The sequence below is a fragment of the Nicotiana tomentosiformis genome, chromosome 4, assembly GCF_000390325.3.
Source record: "Nicotiana tomentosiformis chromosome 4, ASM39032v3, whole genome shotgun sequence".
NCBI classification, from domain to species: Eukaryota; Viridiplantae; Streptophyta; class Magnoliopsida; order Solanales; family Solanaceae; genus Nicotiana; species Nicotiana tomentosiformis.
In genome coordinates this window covers 4,585,683-4,606,715 of record NC_090815.1, presented here as the reverse complement: position 1 = coordinate 4,606,715, position 21,033 = coordinate 4,585,683, and the positions used below count along the sequence as shown (strand labels likewise).

General features: G+C 35.5%; 2 protein-coding genes across 2 annotated transcripts; one reads left to right on the top strand and one right to left on the bottom strand.

The window, feature by feature from the left end:
• Positions 1 to 754: 754 nt before the first annotated feature.
• On the top strand, positions 755 to 6,163 carry LOC104104489 (NADPH HC-toxin reductase 1-like). Its single transcript, XM_009612592.4, has 5 exons — positions 755 to 964; positions 1,643 to 1,809; positions 2,697 to 2,909; positions 4,331 to 4,701; positions 5,846 to 6,163. Exons 1-5 carry the CDS (start codon positions 835 to 837, stop codon positions 5,997 to 5,999), a joined length of 1,035 nt encoding a protein of 344 aa, XP_009610887.1. The 5' UTR covers positions 755 to 834; the 3' UTR covers positions 6,000 to 6,163.
• Positions 6,164 to 7,115: 952 nt separating this feature from the next.
• LOC104104480 (leucine-rich repeat receptor-like tyrosine-protein kinase PXC3) lies at positions 7,116 to 10,363 on the bottom strand. Its single transcript, XM_009612581.4, has 2 exons — positions 7,868 to 10,363; positions 7,116 to 7,772 (listed from the first exon to the last, which is right to left on the bottom strand). The coding sequence occupies exons 1-2, from the start codon at positions 10,218 to 10,220 to the stop codon at positions 7,447 to 7,449; spliced, it is 2,679 nt and encodes an 892-aa protein (XP_009610876.1). The 5' UTR covers positions 10,221 to 10,363; the 3' UTR covers positions 7,116 to 7,446.
• Between the last annotated feature and the right edge of the window lie 10,670 nt (positions 10,364 to 21,033).

Here is a 21,033-nt window from a genome sequence, read left to right as displayed (position 1 = left end):
AGAACCAACAAAAGTTTGGACCATTTTATCAACAGTATTCTTTTACAAATAAAGAGAACCACAACATGCACTTCTCCAACAAAGGCTTCTTCTAAAATGAATGACTTTAACTCATCCACGTTCCTTTTTTGGTTTCCACTCAGGTGTCCAATACCATATTGGGGTCCGATTAAATTTGGTGTCCAATATCCATATCGGGACCCGATTAAATCAGAATTCGCGCCGAAAAGTCCTACATTGGGGGTAAAGTGCTCCCTAACAAAGGCGACTCTATACCCAGAGGCTCGAACCCGAGACTTCTGATTAAGGATAAAGAAGTACTTACCACTCCACCACAACCCTTGTTGGGAACTCATTCACATTATTTACACTATCAATTTATTTAAAACAAGTAACCATTCATGAAATATATATATATATATATATATATATATATATATATATTTTTAATTGTTTACACTTTCTGTACAATGTAGTTTATCATAGCAAGTTACTATCATTTATTTTAGGTTATCAATCAATGTTATTAATGCAAATTACCTAGGGGTACCTTTAAAATTACCTGGTTTTGTAAATAATTTTACACCGTTAATACATAATACATAGAACTTAAACTCTTCGTAAAAAATGAGATTAAAAAATTATACAACATGTTAAAATATACTCATAATACAAAATTTTGTTACACTGTCATTAAATGCAACATATAAATGACCAAACAAAAGCCATTTGGCTTTAAGTTGTACAAAGTGATAATTATGCAATGAAACCAAACACGTGGCTATAAATTTGGTCTTGCCAAAAAAAGAAAGAAAGCAGAATAAGAATCTAGAAATGGAGGAGAACAATAATAGAAATTCAACGCTGGTTTGTGTTACAGGTGGTGCAGGATATATTGCTTCTTTTCTGGTGAAGAAACTTTTGGCAAAAGGGTACACAGTTTATGCCACACTCAGAAACTTGGGTATGTAATCTTCATTTTGCATTTTTATCCCTGAATTATACTCTTGGTGGAATGGACGAGATCCTGGAATTTTAACCAGAGGCCTCGAGTTTGATTCCAAAGCCGAGGGTCTATCGGAAACAACTTCTCTATCTCACACAAGGTAGAGGCACGGTACGTGTACACCCAACCTTCCCAGCCTCCACCTGTGAAAATACAATGAGTATGTTGTTGTTGTTCTTATTGTATCGAGTTCGATTCTTGCGAATGGAAAATTTTCTCCTCCCCGACCCCACCTATGGGTTCACACGGGATATGTTGTTGTTGTTGTTGTTGTTGTTGAATTGAACTCGGTTTATCGAAAATAGTCTCTCTACCTCACACAAGGTAGGGGTAAGGTATGCGTACACCCTATCCTCCCCAGACTACACCCGTGGGAACACAATGAGTGTTGTTATTGTTGTTGTATCGAGTTTGATTCTTGCGAATGGAAAAATTTCTCCTCCCCCCACCCCACCTATAGGTTCACACTAGATATGTTGTTGTCGTTGTTGTATCGAGTACGATTCTTGCTGATGGAAAAAATTCTAGCAAGAAAAGTTTCTCCCCTTTAACGTGCCTATTAGGCGCGAATCTACATTAAACATGGTTAATCTTGAAATTGAAAAAAAGAATAACAAAATTTTGATGATTTTGCAGAGGATAAATCAAAAGTAGGTTTGTTAAAGAGCTTCCCCAATGCAGAGGAAAGATTGAAGTTATTTCAAGCTGATGTCTATAGACCAGAAGAGTTTGAGCAAGCAATTCAAGGCTGTGAATTTGTTTTCCATGTTGCCACTCCCTTGTTACACTCTGAGGGATTTCAGGTACCCATTTCATTTTCTTTTTGATAATGGTGTTGTTCGAGTCAACTTGTACGATTTCCCGATAACTTTACCAAGTTCTTATTACTTTCCATCAGTGTATATATGTATTTTTATTTTCTATTCTATTAGTGGTGTTCGAATCAATTTACGTGCACCTCAACTATTTTACTTCATACTTGTTACCGTTCACTAGCACATAAACGTTTTATATTTTTTTTGAAACAATAGAGTTAGGCTGTGGTGAAGTCAGGAATTTCGCTAAAGATGTTCAAGAACTAATATATATGTATAAGAAGGAATTTTTTATTTATATATGCAACATAGTTTTTTTTTTACATATGTCACACTTCCTCCGTTCCAGTTTATGTGAACCTATTTCCTTTTTTGGTCCGTTCCAAAAAGAATGACCCCTTTCTAAATTTGGAAACAATTTAGCTTAAATTTCCAATTCTACCCTTAATGAGAAGCTTTTATAACACACAAATACTCTGGAACCCTTTTTGACATGTTTAGGATCACAAATTTCAAAAGTCTTTCATTTTTTCTTAAATTCCGTACCCGGTCAAATATGTTCACATAAATTGGAACAAAGGGGGTATCATTTTTCGATGAAGGGTGTTCAACCGACCATCCTTTATTGTATGTGGCCACTGGAGTTAGGTTAAGCTTGCCGAGTACCCGATCCCCTATGGTTCTCACCTATTACATTGATTGTTAGGCTCCACCCTTAGTGCTCGTCGGAGCTATATTCGACGAAGGGTGATCAACTTAACATCCCTAACCAAAAATTTATATTGTATATATAGTTTAATATTATTTTTTATACATATGTAGTGAAATCTTGAATTTGAGTGAGTTATTTATTTTTGTGGATTTGAATGTAACAGTATAAGAATAAGGTAGAAGCAACAGTTGCTTCAGTGAAGAATATTGGAAAGGCTTGTATAAAGAGTGGGACAGTGAGAAGGCTTATTTATACAGGAACTGTGCTTTCTGCTTCACCATTGAAGGATGATAGCAATGGTTTCAAGGAATTGATGGATGAAACATGTTGGACACCTCTCAATATCCACTTTGCTTTTAGTGATGATTATGTTAGGGTAAATATTTCTTTCTCATTATCTTTCTTTTCAATTGCAATCAAAGATAACACTAAAAAAACATGTTTAAAAAATGAACAAGTTTTGTTTACTATATAAAAGGAGTTTTGGAGCAACGGTATGTTAGGTCACGAGTTCGAGCCGTGAAAACAACCACTAATGTTTGCATTATAATAGGCTGTCTACGTCACATTCCTTAGGGTGGTGCGACTCTTTCCCGGACCCTACGTGAATGCGAGATACTCTGTACACTAGACTGTCCATAAAATTATTAAAAATGGCAAACGAGATAGGGTGGGGCGGGTGAAGCTTACTCTTCAAAGTTTTAACCTGCATTGTCCCGTCTCGTTTGCCTAGATTTATATTTTTTTTTAAAATTAACCTAAATAGCGGCTCATAATTTTGTTATAATACCGAAGTTCTATAGCACGATAGATATGTTCTTCTATTTTGTTTTGTTTTGTTTGTCTTATTTGGTTTGGTGATGGATGAAGGATTTAGTGAGATTCAATAATGAATCTAATACACCCATCCACCCAAATTTTAAAAATTCAACAATGAATTTAATACTCCAATCCACCCAAAATTAAACAAAAATAAGAAAAGTAGATGATACTCTTTTCGATCAACAATAAGTGATTTTTTAATTTTTCTTTATAAATTTAATTTTAAATGACTTGATCTTTTAAGCACCAAGGTCTTAAGTTTTTTCTCCCCAAAGTTATCCTTGTCTAATAAATAATTTGAACAAATTTCTAAAAAGACTTTCGCTACTTCTTATTTAATGTTGAAGAAAGATAAAGAATAATTTAATCAAATTACACTTTTAATTAATATTATTAAGTGGTAATCCTTAAAACTCACTTATTATGAATCGAAGGGAGCAACATGTATATATATATATATATATATACACACACACACTAAGGTGCCTTTGATTGACAGAAAGTAATCACACAGAAGTTGTGGGTAACGTAACGAAAATTAGCCAACTTCCGTGTGATTGCTTTTCTAGTTAGTTTGCGTGTACCTAGACTATTTTGCAGTGCACCTACTACCTCCCATCGGCATAGGTATCAAGTAACTTTGCCCATCAAAATTTAGACAATATGAAAAGAAATCACCTAATTTTTTTATCTCTGCTTAGGAATTGAATCGCACTCACTTCATTCAACACAAGGGTATACCCTTGCGTGGCTAACTTTTGAGATAATATAATTAGGTAATTAAAAGCGTACTCTTTTTAAGAGTTAAACTTTTAAATGAGATGGTCATACACTTGAACAATAATATCATAGCAGGTAAGAAGTCATGAGTTCAAATCTCACTGCCATCCAAAAGTAAAAAAAATACGTGTTTGGCCCATGAAAAAGAATCAAGACTCACACGTGAAAATAACATTTTCTTTTTGAATGGTATAGGAGTATGTGGAAGCAAAGACAATGGCTGAGAAAGAAATCTTGAACTTTGGCAAAAATGGTTTTGAGGTTGTGAGCTTAGGTTGTGGTCTTGTGGGTGGAGATACACTCTTGTCAAATATTTCAACAAGTATGGCTGCTATATTATCAGCTGTAACTGGTAATGAAATTTCTTACCAACAACTCAAGTTCATAGAAGAAGTTGATGGAAAAGTTCCAATTGTACACATTGAAGATGTTTGTGAAGCTCATATTTTTGGTATGGAAACTGCATCTATAAATGGTCGTTTCTTGTGTGCTAGCTCCTTTGTTTCTTCTGCAGAAATTGCCAGTTATTACAAAGAAAAATTCCCAGAGTTTCATATCAACCAAAGGTAATTAGAACTCTTTTCTTTCATTTGAACTTTCTTTCATTTGATGTAGTAGTTTTATTGTTGCTACTGTCTGTTTATTGCTTCATTTTCACTTCTCTTGAGCCGAGCGTCTTTCGGAACCAGCTTCTCTATCGTCATAAGGTAGGGGTAAGGTCTGCGTATACTTTACCCTCCCCATACTCCACTTGTGGGATTTCACTGGGTTTGTTGTTGTTGTAGTTCTTGAATTTTATTTGTGCAACAACAACAAACCTAGTGTAATCCCACAATGTGGGGTCTGAGGAAAGAGTGTACGCAGGCCTTACCCTTACCTTGAGAAGGTAGAGAGGTTGTTTCCGATAGACCCCTGACTCAAGGTAAAAGAGAAAAAGAAGCAAACACAACAAGTAGTAACAATAACGAGATAATGTGATAAGGTGACAAAGTGATAGAATAATCGAGGCGAAAGAACCGACATATAGTAGAAGAAATCTACGGATAATAAGGTATGAAAATATGAGACTAGTACTAATGCTACCGACATGTAAAGAAGACTTGAATATTCTTTGTGCATGCTTGGTATTTGAAGGCTATAGAGTAGAACAAGAGTTTAACTAATATGCATTCATAATGTAAAAAGTTTTTACACTATCAGGTCAGTTAAAAGTCAGTGACAAGTTAACTTTTATATAGCGAACATGGAATGGTAACCTACTTTAACATAGCAAACTTTATAGCTCCAACCTAGTCAACAGCCTTCGACGCCCTTTGTATAGGTTAGGTTGCTGGATACGAGATCCTCGTAGTAGGCTGGACTAAGATCCAGGGCCTCTTCCTATCCGCTAACTTCTTCATCTTGTATGGTGCCTTCTCTAAGTATGAGTGAGCGGTGTCGGTATTATTCTTCCCAAGCTTTTGCCAAGCAATAAGACGATTCCTCTTTATATACTCAATTATGTAAGAGTCTAGCTAGCTTGTCTCCGGCAGTATAGGCCTTGTTGCTATAGTCGGAAACTACACTGATAGTGTAAACTTTCTTTACACTATTGGTGTGTATATAAGTTTGTAAAAGTAGACTAAAGTGCTCAGTTTTATATAATTTGAAGGATCATTTCTACTACTAGTGATTATTTGATAAATTATTTCATATTTTCCCATTAAACAGGTATTTGGATGATCCAAAGAGAGCAGTGAAGTGGGGATCAAAGAAGCTTATGGATAAGGGTTTTGTGTATAAAAAAGATATGAAGAATATATTGGATGATAATATTAGCCGTGCTAAGGAAATTGGAGTTCTCAACTTGTCATCATCTGCTTAATGGGAACTTTAACTTCCATATATGTAAATCACTTACTCGTAACCAGCGTTTGTACTAAATCATATCAACTTATCATGGTTTGTACACTGTTGTATTCTGTGCACATTATGTTCTAAGTACACATTGAAGAAGGGCTAGAAAAATGACTTGTTTTCTTTTGGTAACCCATTTCGAAACTTGGTGAATAATGGGTCCGCTCCTCTATCCTTCTCCATTTAAATACCAAGCTTTTGTGTGGGCCAGAGTTCGAACCCGTGACATGCGTATAACTCACACATCATGCGTCGGGCTCTTACCTGCTAGATTACTTGCGCAAACTCTTTGCCCACAAAGGCCAAATCTAGCTTCTTGGATTGGGAAGTGGCAGTATTTTGGCCTTATCCTAGAACTTGAACCAACAGATACATCAAACAACAAACAACAACTACGTCTCAGTAAACAAAGTTGGGGTCGGCGATATGAATCCTCACTTCTTTCTCTAAGCTCTAACTCATATCATCCTCGTGCCAAAATAAAATAGTAGATAGTGAAAATAAGTTAAACTTGCACTAAACAGATGTTTTGCTAAAATAAAGAACAAACTAGCGTTCTTTCTTTTATAACGTGGTGTAAGGGCCCGTTTGCCTGCACCTCAACTATTCCACCGAGTACCTACTACCTCCCACCAACACAGGTACCGGATAATTCTGTCAGCCAAGGATTAGGCAGATAAGAAGAAATCAACTAGTGTTTTTTGTTTCTGCTAGGAGATGAAGAACAAACTAGTGTCCTCGTAGGCGTAACATATCAGCTAGAAACAAAAGCAATTAAAGGCCTTATATGGTGAGTTACTTATCTCTTAATATTACAAGAACAACAACAACAACAAACCAGTATAATCTCACTAGTGGGGTCTGGGGATGGTAGTGTGTACGCAGACATTACCCCTACCCTGGGGTAGAGAGGCTGTTTCCAATAGACCCTCGGCATCCTTCCTTCCAAGAACTCCCACCTTGCTCTTGGGGTGACTCAAACTCACAACCTCTTGATTAGAAGTGGAGGGCGTTTACCATCAGAGCAACACACCTTGTCTCTTAATATTAAAGGAACAAAATAGAAAGTGAGTCGCATGTTGAATAGACGCTTTAACTATGATTGAATCTATACTAAATTTGGAAGAGAGGATAGGAAAAGGAAAGCTAAATGCTATTTGCAAACATATCATCCTAGTGAGATATCGATCTGTTTCACCAACATTTACATGTTTTGGAGAAAAAGAACTCTTGAACATATGATTGAAGCCCCAGTAGAAAACAGTACGACCATCAGTAAACCAGCTATCAGCGACCAGTATATAGAGTTCGACCATTTTGTCCCCTCGACTAAGTATGTCATACACTAGCATTTTCACGGAAGCATTCATATGAAGGAACGAAATCAAGACATACATTGATGATGCAAACTTCATTTAGCTTTCTGTGATTTCTTGCAGCATTTCTACCACCTTCTTCATCTTTGGTCGTTTTGCTGGTGTCACGTCAGTGCACAGCAAGGCAATCTTTAACGCTGCTAACATTTCCTTTCTCCAAGAAAAGGAAATGGTGCTGAGCCTTGCATCGAGTATCTGCTCCGGTGTTTCCCCCCTCGCAGGTGCACCATGTACCCATTTAACCAAATCTATTCCTTCACCAAAATCTTCATCAACAGGTAATCGGGTGGTAAGGATCTCGAGCAAAACAACCCCATAACTATAAACGTTTCCAGGAGCTGTTACTTGCATTGTATATGCATACTCTGTTCAGAGAGAGAAAACTAGTCAATACCAAAGATACAATCTCTATAAACGAAAAAAAGGAGAACGATAAGTATGTGTTTGAATAATAGAATACCTGGGGGAATATATCCAAATGAGCCGGCAACAGCACTGATACTTGCAGTCCCTCTAGATGGATCTAGAAGCCTAGATATTTCCACTTCACTAACCAAAGGCCTGAAATTAGAATCGAGAAGCACGTTCCCCGAAGAAATGTCAAGATGGATGATGGCCACATGATGGAGGAATGCCAATCCTTCTGCAACTCCAACGGCAATGGCAAGTCTTGTTGGCCAGTCCGGTTTATATTCAGGTTCCTGGCTAGAGGTATGAAGATATTGAGCCAACGTCCCGTTGGCATAATATTGATGCAACAGAAGGACGACGTCTTCATAGATTCCAAACCCGACAGGCCTAGCTAAATTATCATGAACGAGCTTACTAAGCTTTTCGAGCTCTCTGATCATCTTACTCTGGTGATGAATTATAGTTCTGTCCATAGACTTTAGTTTCTTAACCGACAAAATCATCCCGGAAGGCATGTCTGCTCTATAGACAGTGCTGAAGGTACCAACACTAGTCTTATTAGAGTCTTTCATGACTGCTTTTACAACTGCATCAAAATCAATCGCTTGCTTTAGATTGTCAACAAAGACATTTCCCGCTAGTATCACTGGTTTGCTAGAAGTTTCCTCAATGGCAATTCCAGCTTCCTTGGCAGCTGCTTTCTCTTGATTCTCCCTCATCATGAACAGCAAAACAACCACTGTAACAGATACAAAAACTGCCAAACCAGAACCAATAACAGCCAAAACAATTCGGTAAGAAACCTTGTGACCGTAAATGCGGTGGTTATAACCATTTAGATCTCCACAACCACCACTCAAGGGATCACCACAGAGCCCTTTGTTTCCAAGAAAGCTTGAATTAGGACTTTTCTGAAATGGTGCAAAAGTAGGTATTGGTCCACTGAATCGATTGCTTGAAAAATTAACCTCTATCAAACTCTGCATGCCTTTCAACGCCGACGGAATATTCCCAGATAGCTGATTATCAGAGACATCCAAAGAAACCAACTTGTCAAGTTTTCCTAAATCCTGAGGCAATTGACCATGGAGATGATTATGACTCAAATTCAGTGAAATCTGCAAGTTCTTCATATGACCAATCTCAGAAGGGATACTTCCAATAAGTTCATTATTCCCCATTTGCAACTCAAGCAATTTTACACAGTTCCCTATCTCATGAGGTATCTCCCCTCTAATTGAGTTCTCCCCCAACAGCAAATATTGCAATCTTGAGGTATTGCATATATCCGCCGGTATCGTGCCGTTGAACTTGTTGTTGCTCAAGTCAAGCTTATTGAGATTCTTGCACTTAAGAACTGAAGTTGGAATCTCACCATAGAGGTTATTACCAGAAACAATCAGTTCCTGAAGATTGTTGAGCTCACCAAACTCAGGAGGAATAGTTCCGGAAAACTCATTAGAAGCTAAATTAAGCAGAGTGAGATTAGAGCACTTGGCAAACTCTGCCACAATTTCACCAGATAAACTGTTACTATCTGCTTCAAAATAAGTAAGACTACTGATATTCCCAACTGCTTTAGGGACGCCACCGATCAAATTGTTATTCCCAATCCTAATACTTGAAAGTCCTTTACAATTCCCAATAGACTCAGGAATAGTTCCATTCAACTTATTCTGAGTCAAAACCAGGAATTTAAGATTCCCATTAGCACAAATGCTCTCAGGAATAGTACCTTGAAGCTGATTTGAATGCAAGTTCAACAAAGAAAGCTCAGAGTTTAAGCCTAAGTTAAATGGAATATCACCACTAAACTCATTCTCATAAGCTGCAAGAACCTTAAGATTGGTCAAATTACCAACCCAAAATGGAATAGTGCCATATAAACTGTTGGTAGAAATTTGAAAATCTTGCAAATTTTCCAACCCCTTAAGCTCATTTGGTACAACTCCAGTAAGCCAATTGTTTGAAAGGTTCAATGCCTTAAGGTTTTTAAGCTTACCTAATTCACTGGGAATTGAGTTTCCAAACTTATTAAAAGACAAATCAAGATACTGAAGCATAGACAAATTCCCAAATGATAGTGGAATTGAACCTTGGAAATTATTATGAGAAAGGTCTAGCCATTTAAGTGCTTTGAGCTCAGATATTAGAGTCACATTACCTTGTAATCTAAAACCAGAAAGATCAAGTCTTTCTACCATTGAATTGTTTGAGCTGCAACTAATGCCAGCCCAAGAGCAAAAATCAGTTGTGTTCACACCCCACCCTGGTATTAATAGCTCTTTCCTAATTGCTTCCACTACATTCTGATCATTAAAAACTAACTGGAAATTCCCAAGTTGAAATCTTGATAATACCAACACTACAAACATTGTTGTTAACAAGCTCAAAAGTGCCATTTTTGGTTTTTTTTTTCCTTCAAGAAACCACCCTTTCTTCAACTTCTTATTTTTTCTCTCTAAAACAACCAAATGATGAATAAGCAAGAAGCCATTAATGAAGAAAATGGGGCTTTAGAGACAAAAAGATTGAGTCTTGAAACGCACAATAAAGCTCAAAATTGCCTTTTTGGGTTTTTTAATTTAAGAAAACACTCTTTCTTCAATTTCTCTATTCTGTTTTTTCTTCCTTTGCCCTCTAAAACAACAATCAAGAAGCCATTAATGAAGAAAAAGGGGCTTTAGAGACAAAAAAAAATTGAGTCTTGAAATGCACAAGAAAGCTCAAAATTGACATTTTGGGGTTTTTTTATATATAAGAAAACACCCTTTCTTCAATTTCTCTTCTTTTTATTTTCCCTTAGCCCTCCAAAGCAACAATCAAGAAGCCATTAACGAAGAAAAAGGGGCTTTAGAGACAAAAAGATTGAGTCTTGAAATGCTCAAGAAATGTGACTATTTGTATTTGGAGTTAGTTTTACCATTTGAGGAATCTTGAAAATGGAAAATAACCAAAAATTCTGGAAAGCCCTGAAATTTAGAAAATAAAATGTACCAACTAAGAATAACCCATGTCAGAAATGAAGAAAACAGTGTGTGTGTGTGTAGAAGAAGAAAACAAACAAACTGTCAAACACTAAAAAACAAAGGGACACAGAAAACCTGGGACTAAGCTAGAGTAGCTGAGCTGCAAACAATATTTAAGAGTATAAAAGAAACAAGTGACTAATTGTTAGTGTAGTACTAAGTTGCAGAAAAACAAAATTTGGAGTAGATTAAGGTTGCAGAGAAAAAAAAAATGGATTTTCAAAGGACAAACATGGAGCTAGACTGTGAGGAGGGTGGGGAGGGGTGGGGAATGGGTACAACGTTGATTATGTAACTGATTTTCACGGGGCCAGGTGTTTTTGTATGTGTGTGTGTGTGTGTTTTATGTCTGTTGTGTTTTTTGCTCTGTATAGAGAAAAAGAGGGAAAGTGTGTGAGGAATTTCTTAAAAAAGGTTAAAAGAGAAATCTGTGAGTAATACTAACAGAGGCATCAACTCAAGGAAGGGTAGTATATTTTACAATCATCCCATTTTGAAAGTCCACAAAAAAAAGTTAGTTCGGTGCACGAAACATACTATGTTACTCAGGATTCATGGTTAGGAGGAAAATCATACCCCAAGAGATTGTGACGTAGGCAACTTATTTTAATATAAGCATCAGTAGTTGATTTTATGTCTCAAACACGTAACTTATACCAGGTGCGAAGTTACACTCTAGTAATAGAAATTGACCACTCTTTGTCGGAAAATTACATTATATATATAGGTAAGTAATAAAAGTAATAACATATATTGAACATCCTTCGGAGAAGATTTTTTTTACTTCTTTCAAATTTAAACATCTTTGGAGAAATTTCTGACTTCGCCACTGTCTATAAGTTACACGGAGATAACTTTACCGTTATTTAAAACTCTTTTTAATATTGAAATCCAATGATTCTATTAATTTGAATTCGTGCTAGATAAGTCAATTACAGGGTAAAACTTTGCATCTTAAGAGATTCTTTCAAAAAAATTCAATTCAAATTCGAGACAAAAGAAATTTAACCATTCCACCTATGAGTGGTAGCTGACAAAAGTAGTAAAAACTCAAGGGAAGTGTCATAAGAAATGAGGAGTCATGAGTCAATGAAACTGTTTTAAGTCTACTGTAACTGTTACACATTTTTCTTCTTTTTCCAGTTAGGACAATAGTGTGCTGAGTTGTTCTTGTTTGAAATTGAGGATAAAGATGCTCAATCCTTATAACGGAATTGTAATGGTTCTGTATTATATATGGCCAAATTCATAGACAGTCCTCAACATGTACTCTTCATTATTGTTCTACTATTTAAACCTGTTGAAAATCATTTTTCTTGAGTCGAGTGTCTTTCGAAAATAACTTTTTTACTTCCACAAGATAGGGACAAGGTCCGCATAAATTTTTTCCTCCCCATATGCCATAATATGGGATTACAACGGGTATGATGTGTTGTGTTGTAAATACATAGGCAGCCCCTCAAACATAACAAGAAATTTTATTTTGGCACTTTAACTTAGTTAATAGCCTGTTTGGTCAATTTTTTCCAATCCTAGAAGCAAAAAATATATTTTTTTTTCAAAGTTGAAGTGTTTGGCCAAGCTTTTGGAAGAAAAAAAAATGATTTTGAGGAGAAGCAGAAATAGTTTTGGAGAAACATAAAAAAAATAGTTTCTCCTCAAAAATCACTTTTTGAAAAATACTTTTGAGAGAAATAAACCTAGAAATTTTTTAAAAAAATTTGACCAAACACTAATTGTTGCTCAGAGGTGCTTTTCAAATGAATTAGTCAAACATAAATTATTTCTCGCAAAAAGTACTTTTGAAAAAAAAAAAAAAATCTCTAACATAAGCTGCTTTTTTTTCAGCTTGACCAAACAATCTATAAATTCAATTTGAACACTTTATGTACACTTATAATGTGTCTTTTAAACTTTTTTATAGTAATCCATAAAAAGATTAGTACGCGAGAACTTTAAACGCATAAAGTCTATGTATTTGGCCTAGATTTCATTTCATTAATGTGGACGAATTTCATTATTTGTATTTCATTCTCTAGTGGAAGTGTCTATGGGAACACTTTATATATTGCATCAGGTAAGGTGCATACATTATTTCGGGTGAACGCGAAATATTTTGTGTATTGTACTGACCATCGCCCATTTATTCTCGGTGTATGAAAAAGTTAGACCAAACCAACTTGCTATGGGTACACACATTTTTTACAAAAAACATATGCTAGTATTACTATAGACTATAGTACTTTTATATAGCCTGTTTGGGCAAGTTTCAAAATTATTATTTTTTTTGTTCAAAAGTGATTTTTTTTAAAATTAAAGTATTTGGCCAAACTTTTAAAAAATAAAAAAAAAAGTGCTTTTGAGGAGAAGCAGAATTAATTTTGAAAAAACCGAAAAAAATAATCTCTCAAAATTACTTTTTTGAAAAGTACATTTGAGAAATATATACTTAGAAACAGTTTTTCAAAACTTGGTCAAACACTAATTGTTGTTTAGAAGTACTTTTTAAATTAATTAGTCAAACACAAACTGTTTCTCACCAAAAATAATTTTGAGAAAATCACTTTTGAGAAAAACCATTTTTCAAAAGAAACTGATTTTTACGGGCCAAACACGTTATTAGATTCAATATTTCCGAGGGGTAGGGGGCCTGGGTTGGAGTGGTGGGGGAAGAGTTTGTGAAAGGGAAATTCTAATTGACACTTTGCCAGTGTGTCAGAATAGAGCAGAGACAGTACAATAATTCTTGAAGCAGATACACCTAAAGTTGATGTTGGTAATTGATAGTCCAATGCGAGCCCAGAACCCATTTGTGGTTCTTCTGTACAAGAATGACAAAAATGTGTGTTTAAAAAAAAGATTAACATTTTATATATAGCACTCTTTTAAAGAACGCTATGTTTAAACGGAGTTTTGACCGTTAAAGTATATATATATATATATATAACGCTCTTTTCAGCCGCGCTATACCTATTTTGTGGGCCCACCAATAAGTCTCCTACGTTTAACTGATATAACAATAATTCAAATGGGTATAGCGCTCTTTAAAATAGTGTTATACCTAAAAAAAATCAGCCCACCGAGCTAGGCATTGCCTTATTTAAAGACGTTAGGATTTTACAAAAATCCATTCAAAAATATTCCTGACTCTCGTTCAAATTTTTCTTCTTGTTAAATTCTCAAGCATTTTTTCATAATTTCTGAAGAGCGAAAAGTAAGGGTTTCATTATATTGGGAGGGGGGGTGAGGTTGTGGTGGCGAATAACTCTATGAGCTATAGTTTATCTCCACAGTATCATGTTAAGTTGCTACTTACAATGAAGTACGATAGATTGGTATCGTTGTTATGTAATAAAATGAGTGTGAGGAAACGTTCGGTGAACCTTAAAGTAACCGGAAGATATCTGTATTCCGTCACTCCGCAAGGGGTTGCTTGTTACGCTGAGTTTAACATCGACGATGATGAAACTTTAAGGAATTTTTTGAGGACTCCGGATGAATACCAAGAATTTTTTGTGATAAAAATGTTGGAAATGTACGTCAAGGTCGAATACGTTCACAATAATGAGGTTGCGCATAGTATGGATAACCCTCAGTCATCGGGAGGTTATTCTGGAGCAGTTTTTGCCGGACAGGTTCCGGATGAAAGAGTTTGCCCTGATTTAAACTTATCACCACAGGCGAATGAGGAGCGAGGAAATAATTTCTCTCCTTCTTTACATAATCTACAAGACGAGTGGTAAACTTCAATTTTCCTTAGTGTTACGATGTATATTTTTGTTGTATTGAATTTGTATTAACACTGATATATTCCACAGGGGGTACCGGCCAGATATGACTTTTATAAGTTATGAACCTACACCTAGCTAGAATATGCGTAGTTCTGGTGTGTTGGATCATGGTGGTCCATCCAGGAGTCATCACCAACATGATAATGTCCATCAAGGAATGTCAACATGTTACGACTTGTAAGTGAAGTGATACAGCTATATGAAAAGTATTTATTAATTTCAGTAGCTTATTATTTTGATGTTTCTGCAGTGAAAACGAGCAAGTTGAACCACCTGTCCTCACTAAATTGCCCGAAGACGACATATTAAATCGGGATCTGGCAGATGCACAGAGTGAGGAAGAGAACAATGATTATGACAATAATGCTTATGATTCCGAAGACGACACACCCTTCCCTCGTGAGGATGGTAACGAGGAGGAAGTGAATGAAAGACCTGATTTGATGAGGGAGTATGCTCCACCCCCCGTTAGACCAAGAGTGTACGAGTCCCAAATGTCGTTTCATTCAAGGAAGATTCCCTACCTTGATAACTTGCCAAGAATGCCGGATGTGGATGCTCTCATAAAGGATTTTGATGAAATTCGGATAGCAAATGTGGGATGATTCTAGACCAAAGGTGCTGACAAAGGGCATGCTTTTCCCTGATAAAGTGCGCCTAAGCAGGGAGGCAAAAATGTACAGCGTAAAAGAGTGTCGTGAGATGACGGTATGGGAGTCAAGTCCGGATGTATACAAGGTTGTTTGTCGCATATGATTTACGGTTTGTCATTAGATGCTGCGTGCGAGCAAGAAGAACACAGGTCTATGGAACGTACCGACCGCCATCTTGATGAATGGGATTCCCGACAAAAAGTCGGGTAACGCGGCGGTACCAGGGCATATAGAGCTAAATAGTCTCCGTCTGGATCTTTGAAGGGGGAAGGGGGGCGAAATTAGGTCAGCTCGGTCGTCCCAAGTATGGACCTACGCCTCTAACCATGCTACATATGCGTCGTCCACCCTGGAACGATCATCACGTTGATAAATGTGTGGCCTATCATGTAGGCCTAGGTATATAGTGCGGACGGCCAAACTGGCGAAGTACCCGCTTTGTGGCATGATGCTCCACAATCTCGAGGCACATGAGAGGGACGAAAGTGCTCAAAATCAGTCGGTCGGCCGAGCAATAATCGGGCAGGCCACCTATCAAGTCGTCGATGTATGGCGTCCAGATGAACTATCAAATAACAACAGAAAATGTGAGTATGCGCAACACATGTGAAGCTATACCAAGTAAGTTTAAGTACACATTTACCTGTGCGCCCTCCAGCATATCCAACACATCCCTTCAAAGGGGGAGATTATGCCGAGCCTCATAATCTCATACACATCAACGTCGGAGAACCCACCTTCTTGCTAGAGGGAGAAACATAGGTGGTACATCTGGGGTAATGGTGGTACAGGTGGCTTCAACTGGAGGAACCGCTCCCAGGCCCAAACCTAACATACAAAGTTGACGTAAAGTTTAAGAAAAGTTTTGACTAGATAGAATTGGAAGGAATGAACAGAGTATTCGAATATGTTGTCACCTGTAGAAGCGGAAAAAATTCACATACGTCATGTTGGGTGCCCATGTTCGCCCAACACAGATACCTGTACAAGTAGGCGAGAATAGCAGCCCCCCCAGTTGTACTAGGGTAAATCATCTAGCAGTTAGGTTCCCCGAAGTGTTCGGGAACAAGACCTCCCCCCTCCCCCCCCCCCAAACAGAAGGAACAACAGCAACCTCGTATACCAGTTAATATGCAGATCATCTATCTCCCCGGTGATGTTAGGGTGCAATATCTCCAAATGTTGTCGAATAGCTGTCAAACTCATGCGACTGGCCCCTTAGTGTGCAGTCTCATCCTGTGGCCATAAATCAGTGAGCTGCAGCAGCATGTCCAAATACTGCCCACGCGTCATCTCTCTCATGGCCTGAGGCAGTGCAATGGGCAGTCCATCAACAAGCATCCCATATAAAAACTCCACGTCCTGCAGCGTGATGGTGGCCTTGCCAATGGGCGTGTGGAAAGTGTGTGTCCTCGATCGCCACCGCTCTATCAGGGCTGTGATCAAAGACCAATCGAGCTGCAGCCGCCCGATCTCCAAAATTCTATAGAAGCCCGTATCCTGGACTACACGGGGATGGAGATCTCTGTCCTTTCATAAAATCCCACATGCCGTCCACTCTCCCGACGCGGAGAGTCTGGGCCAGTAACCTCCCTCCCATACGTAGGCGGACCTATGATCGCCCTGTAACACTAATAGCTCATCGTAGACAGGTGCGGGATGCATAGACGGCACGTCCATGCCGTATACTGTAAATTAAACAACATTAATTGTATGTTTAATCTGTAAATTAAATAATTATTTTTTATAATTATACAATATTTAATTGGTTAATTGGTCCGGGATCCAGGCTCGATATTTGATACCCAATAGGACAAAGCCATCCTGAGTTCTTGTGTGTGTCAATTTTATTATTTTCGTAACTTTGTATGTTTGTTTTGTAAATTAAATAATTAATTTTTATCATATTTAATTGGACAAAGTATATACCTATGGATTCCAGGCTCGATATTTAAGGTCCAGTAGTACCAAGCTATCTCGAATTCTTGTGTGTGCCAATTTTGATATTTTCATAATTTTGTATGTTTGTTTTGTAAATTAAATAATTAATTTTTATCATATTTAATTGGACAGAGTATATATCTATGGGTTCCATGCTCGATATTTGAGGGCCAGTAGAACCAAGCTATCTTGAATTCTTGTGTGTGTCAATTTTAATATTTAAAAAACTGCTTTAGAAAAAACTGAAAAATATTTTCTAAAATAATGTTTTTGAAAAAAATAAAAAAACAAAAGCTGAAAATCAATTTTCTAAAGCAATTTTGTTTGGAAAAACTGAATTTTTTTTAACTAAAAACTGAAAAAAAAATAATTTTTTTTTTCCAGTTTTTACAAAAAACTGCTTTAAAAAAAGCTAAAAAGTATTTTCTAAACTAATATTTTTATAAAAACTGAAAAACAAAATATAAAGCAAATTTCTAAAGTAGTGTTTTTGTAAAAACTGAAAAAATAAATATATATATTTTTTTTCAGTTGTTAGTTAAAAATATTTCAGTTTTTTCCAGTTTTTAATTGCTTTAGAAAATTACTTTTCAGTTTTTCTTTTCAATTTTTACAAAAATATTATTTTAGAAAATATTTTTTAATTTTTTTAAAGCATTTTTCTGTAAAAACTGAAAAAAAAAATTGTTTTTTAAATTTTTAGTAAAAATGTTTTTTAGTTTTTTTTTCAGTTTTTACAAAAAAGAAATATTTTCGGGTATGGATAATGAGTCTTTTTAATTAATTAGGAGATATTTCGAATTGACCAACAAGACGATGATACGTGTCCCTCCGTTTAAATGAGGGGTATATTTGAACCCAAAATATGACTGCACGGGTATAGGTAACCCAATAGTATAACGAAGGGTATTGTTAGACCATTTTCAAAAGTAGAGAAGTTTATTCAACCCTTTGCCGTTTATTTTCAAGGTTTTCCACCCAAGTATTTATTATTCACTTTAATATACGACTGATTCAAATTCACGTCAAGAAATTCCAATTTAGAGGTAAATGTTCTTTATTAAAGACGATTTTATACCAAAGACTCGAACCTCTGACAGCTGGTCAAAGATAAAAGATTATTAATCGCTCCACCACAACTTTTGGAGGTAAAAAACTTTTGATAATCACATAATTTTCTTGCTGATGTTATTGTTTCTTGGCTTCTTCACTGTCGTTTTTCTTTTTCATGACTTTGTACATGTATGATTGAAGGACTGAATTTCCATTCACACATTTGAATTTGAAGGTGAACTGAATTATTTCACAATGTGTATGGACCTACAAATTAGGAAAAAGAGGTTTGTGGGACACATAAATAATATTCTCACAGACATGTAGGGTCTTAACATGTCTCTATGATATTAGGGGTAACCCCTCTCACAAAAAATATATATAAATGAAGTAAAATAAACACCATATATTCTTCTACACTTAATTAAAAGTTTCCCGGTATAGATTTGAAATTAAAAAACATATAAATACAATGTAGTTCCTCCTTTAATAAGTTTTATACAATACGAATTTGAATTAATCAATCCGTCCCGGGCGTACTAAACTCTGAATGGTGTCACATTTGTTTTTCAACTTTTTTATAATCATGAGGTTTGGAAAAAAAAAAAAAAAAAGAATTTCACATACATTCAGCAGAATATTTGCAGAAATCATGGAATTGGCACTTTGCATATGACAATAATGATATCTCTTTTATCATTGTCAACAGACTTTAATCATTTCATTACAGCTTTTGTAGCATATCCCTTTGCAAATTAATTAATTAATTAATTAAAATAATTAAATACTATATACATTTTCCTTATATATAAGTATACATAACTTAGAAAAAAATTACTAATCATTCAGCTTTTAAACGCCGGAACTTTTGATTAATTAGCCCCTCCTGTTAGGTTAAAGATCAGCACCAATATGCTAATCCAATTTTACAAGTTTCCTAAGATATTAAGTAATTATTAGATTAGTGTGTGGATTAATTTTTTATAATTAAATTACAACTGTACTTTAATCAGAAGAGCAGCAATTCGAAGGTTATGGATTTAAGCTCATGCAACCAAACGAATTCATGAGTATGTCAATTCATCTTTTCATTTCGGGCATATTATCAATTTTAGGCCGCGTCAGAAATTATTTACATTCGATAGCCAAAAAAATATATAAAATTTGTATATATATATATATATATATATATATATATATATATATATATATATATATATATACACACACACAAAATATATACAAATTTTATATATTTTTTCGATTATTATTTTTACATCGACTATACAGTGTCATTTTTTAAAGAGAAAAATATCAAATTTATTCGAAATTGCTTAATTTTACCTGTCATTAAATTTTTGGTAAAATAAAATTTTAATTTTGCGCTTGTCCCCTTAAACTATAATCAAATGTTGAAGGATAAATTTAAACTTAAAACTTGTTTGCTATGTCTGTACTACATAGACTAGAACAACCAAATCCCATGTTCTAAGTTTTTACTGTACTTTTTCAAAGACAAAAAGGACTAAAGACATGACTCCACTCTCAATTCTTCCCACCAATAACATGTGCAGTAGTCATGCTATATGTGGCCACTTTTGTCCTTCTCTTAATAATAATAATAATAATAATAATAATAATAATAATAATGATATTCGGGTCAACTTAGCATATTTTGACTATTTTATCGGATATTTATTATCTCCCACTAATAGAAGTATCAGGTAATTTGATCCACTAAAACTTAAACAAATGAAAAGAAATTATTTAGTATCTTTTATTTTTGCTCGGATTTGGAAATTGACCTTTTATTATATTAACCGACTTCATTGACCAATAGATCATTCGCTTCGATTTTTTAGTACTGTGCATTGTTTCTGCTTGTTGCTATTACTATTGCTATTGCTATTGCTATTGTTTTCTTCCATCGGTTTTTCAGATTCATTCATTGTTGATATCATTTTCATGGCGTTGTTGATATTTACTTGTTTCTATTCTTGCTCTCGAGTCGATGGTCTTTCGAAAACAATTTCTATATTTTCAGGATAGGGGTAATGTCTGCGTAATGTCTGCGTACACATTACCCTCGCTAGATCCCACTTGTAAAATTCTACTGGATTGTTGTTGTTGTATTGACATACTAGCCCCCACCCCCACCCCCACCCCATCCATTCTCACCCACACACACCAAAAAAGGAGAAACACAAAACAAAAAATTAAAAACTTTTCTCATAAAGCAAAAGGGATTTGACTGTGGGATCTAATATTGATTGAGATTGGGCTCTCTTTATTAGACATGAATCATAACTCTTATATCATGCACTGTCTTACTATCTAGCAAATCTTTCTAGGGTCCCCACCCCTAAAAATCAAAAGGAGAAGAACAAAAAATCCCCCTCTTTTTTCTCTATGTTCTATTTGGTTTCTACCTTTTTTCTCTTTTGGCACTATAATAGAATGACATATATAGTTGAAATTTCCCACAAATGGGTTTTGCTTTTTCTAAGTGAATTTAAAATTGGTAAATTTTACATTTGAGAACATAGCTAGGTTTTTGATTTGCTAAGCTCATTCATTAATATAAACAATTAAATTCTTTGTGGGTTGCCGGGTGTTTTACTCAAGAAACTTTAAAGTCTAGCATTATTTCCAAATAGAGAAGAATATCCTAGATTTTTTTTATTGTTTTTATTGCTATATGTTTACTAGTAAATGGATTCACTAAATGAACAAAAAAGGAAAAAAGAA

Coding starts and splice junctions, on each gene's coding strand:
- LOC104104480 (XM_009612581.4), bottom strand. CDS start 10,220: ATGGCACTTTTGAGCTTGTTAACAACAATGTTTGTAGTGTTGGTATTA. Junction 7,773..7,867: donor ATTTGGATATATTCCCCCAG/GTATTCTATTAT, acceptor CTCTCTGAACAG/AGTATGCATATACAATGCAA.
- LOC104104489 (XM_009612592.4), top strand. CDS start 835: ATGGAGGAGAACAATAATAGAAATTCAACGCTGGTTTGTGTTACAGGT. Junction 1,810..2,696: donor TACACTCTGAGGGATTTCAG/GTACCCATTTCA, acceptor TGAATGTAACAG/TATAAGAATAAGGTAGAAGC. Junction 2,910..4,330: donor TTAGTGATGATTATGTTAGG/GTAAATATTTCT, acceptor TGAATGGTATAG/GAGTATGTGGAAGCAAAGAC.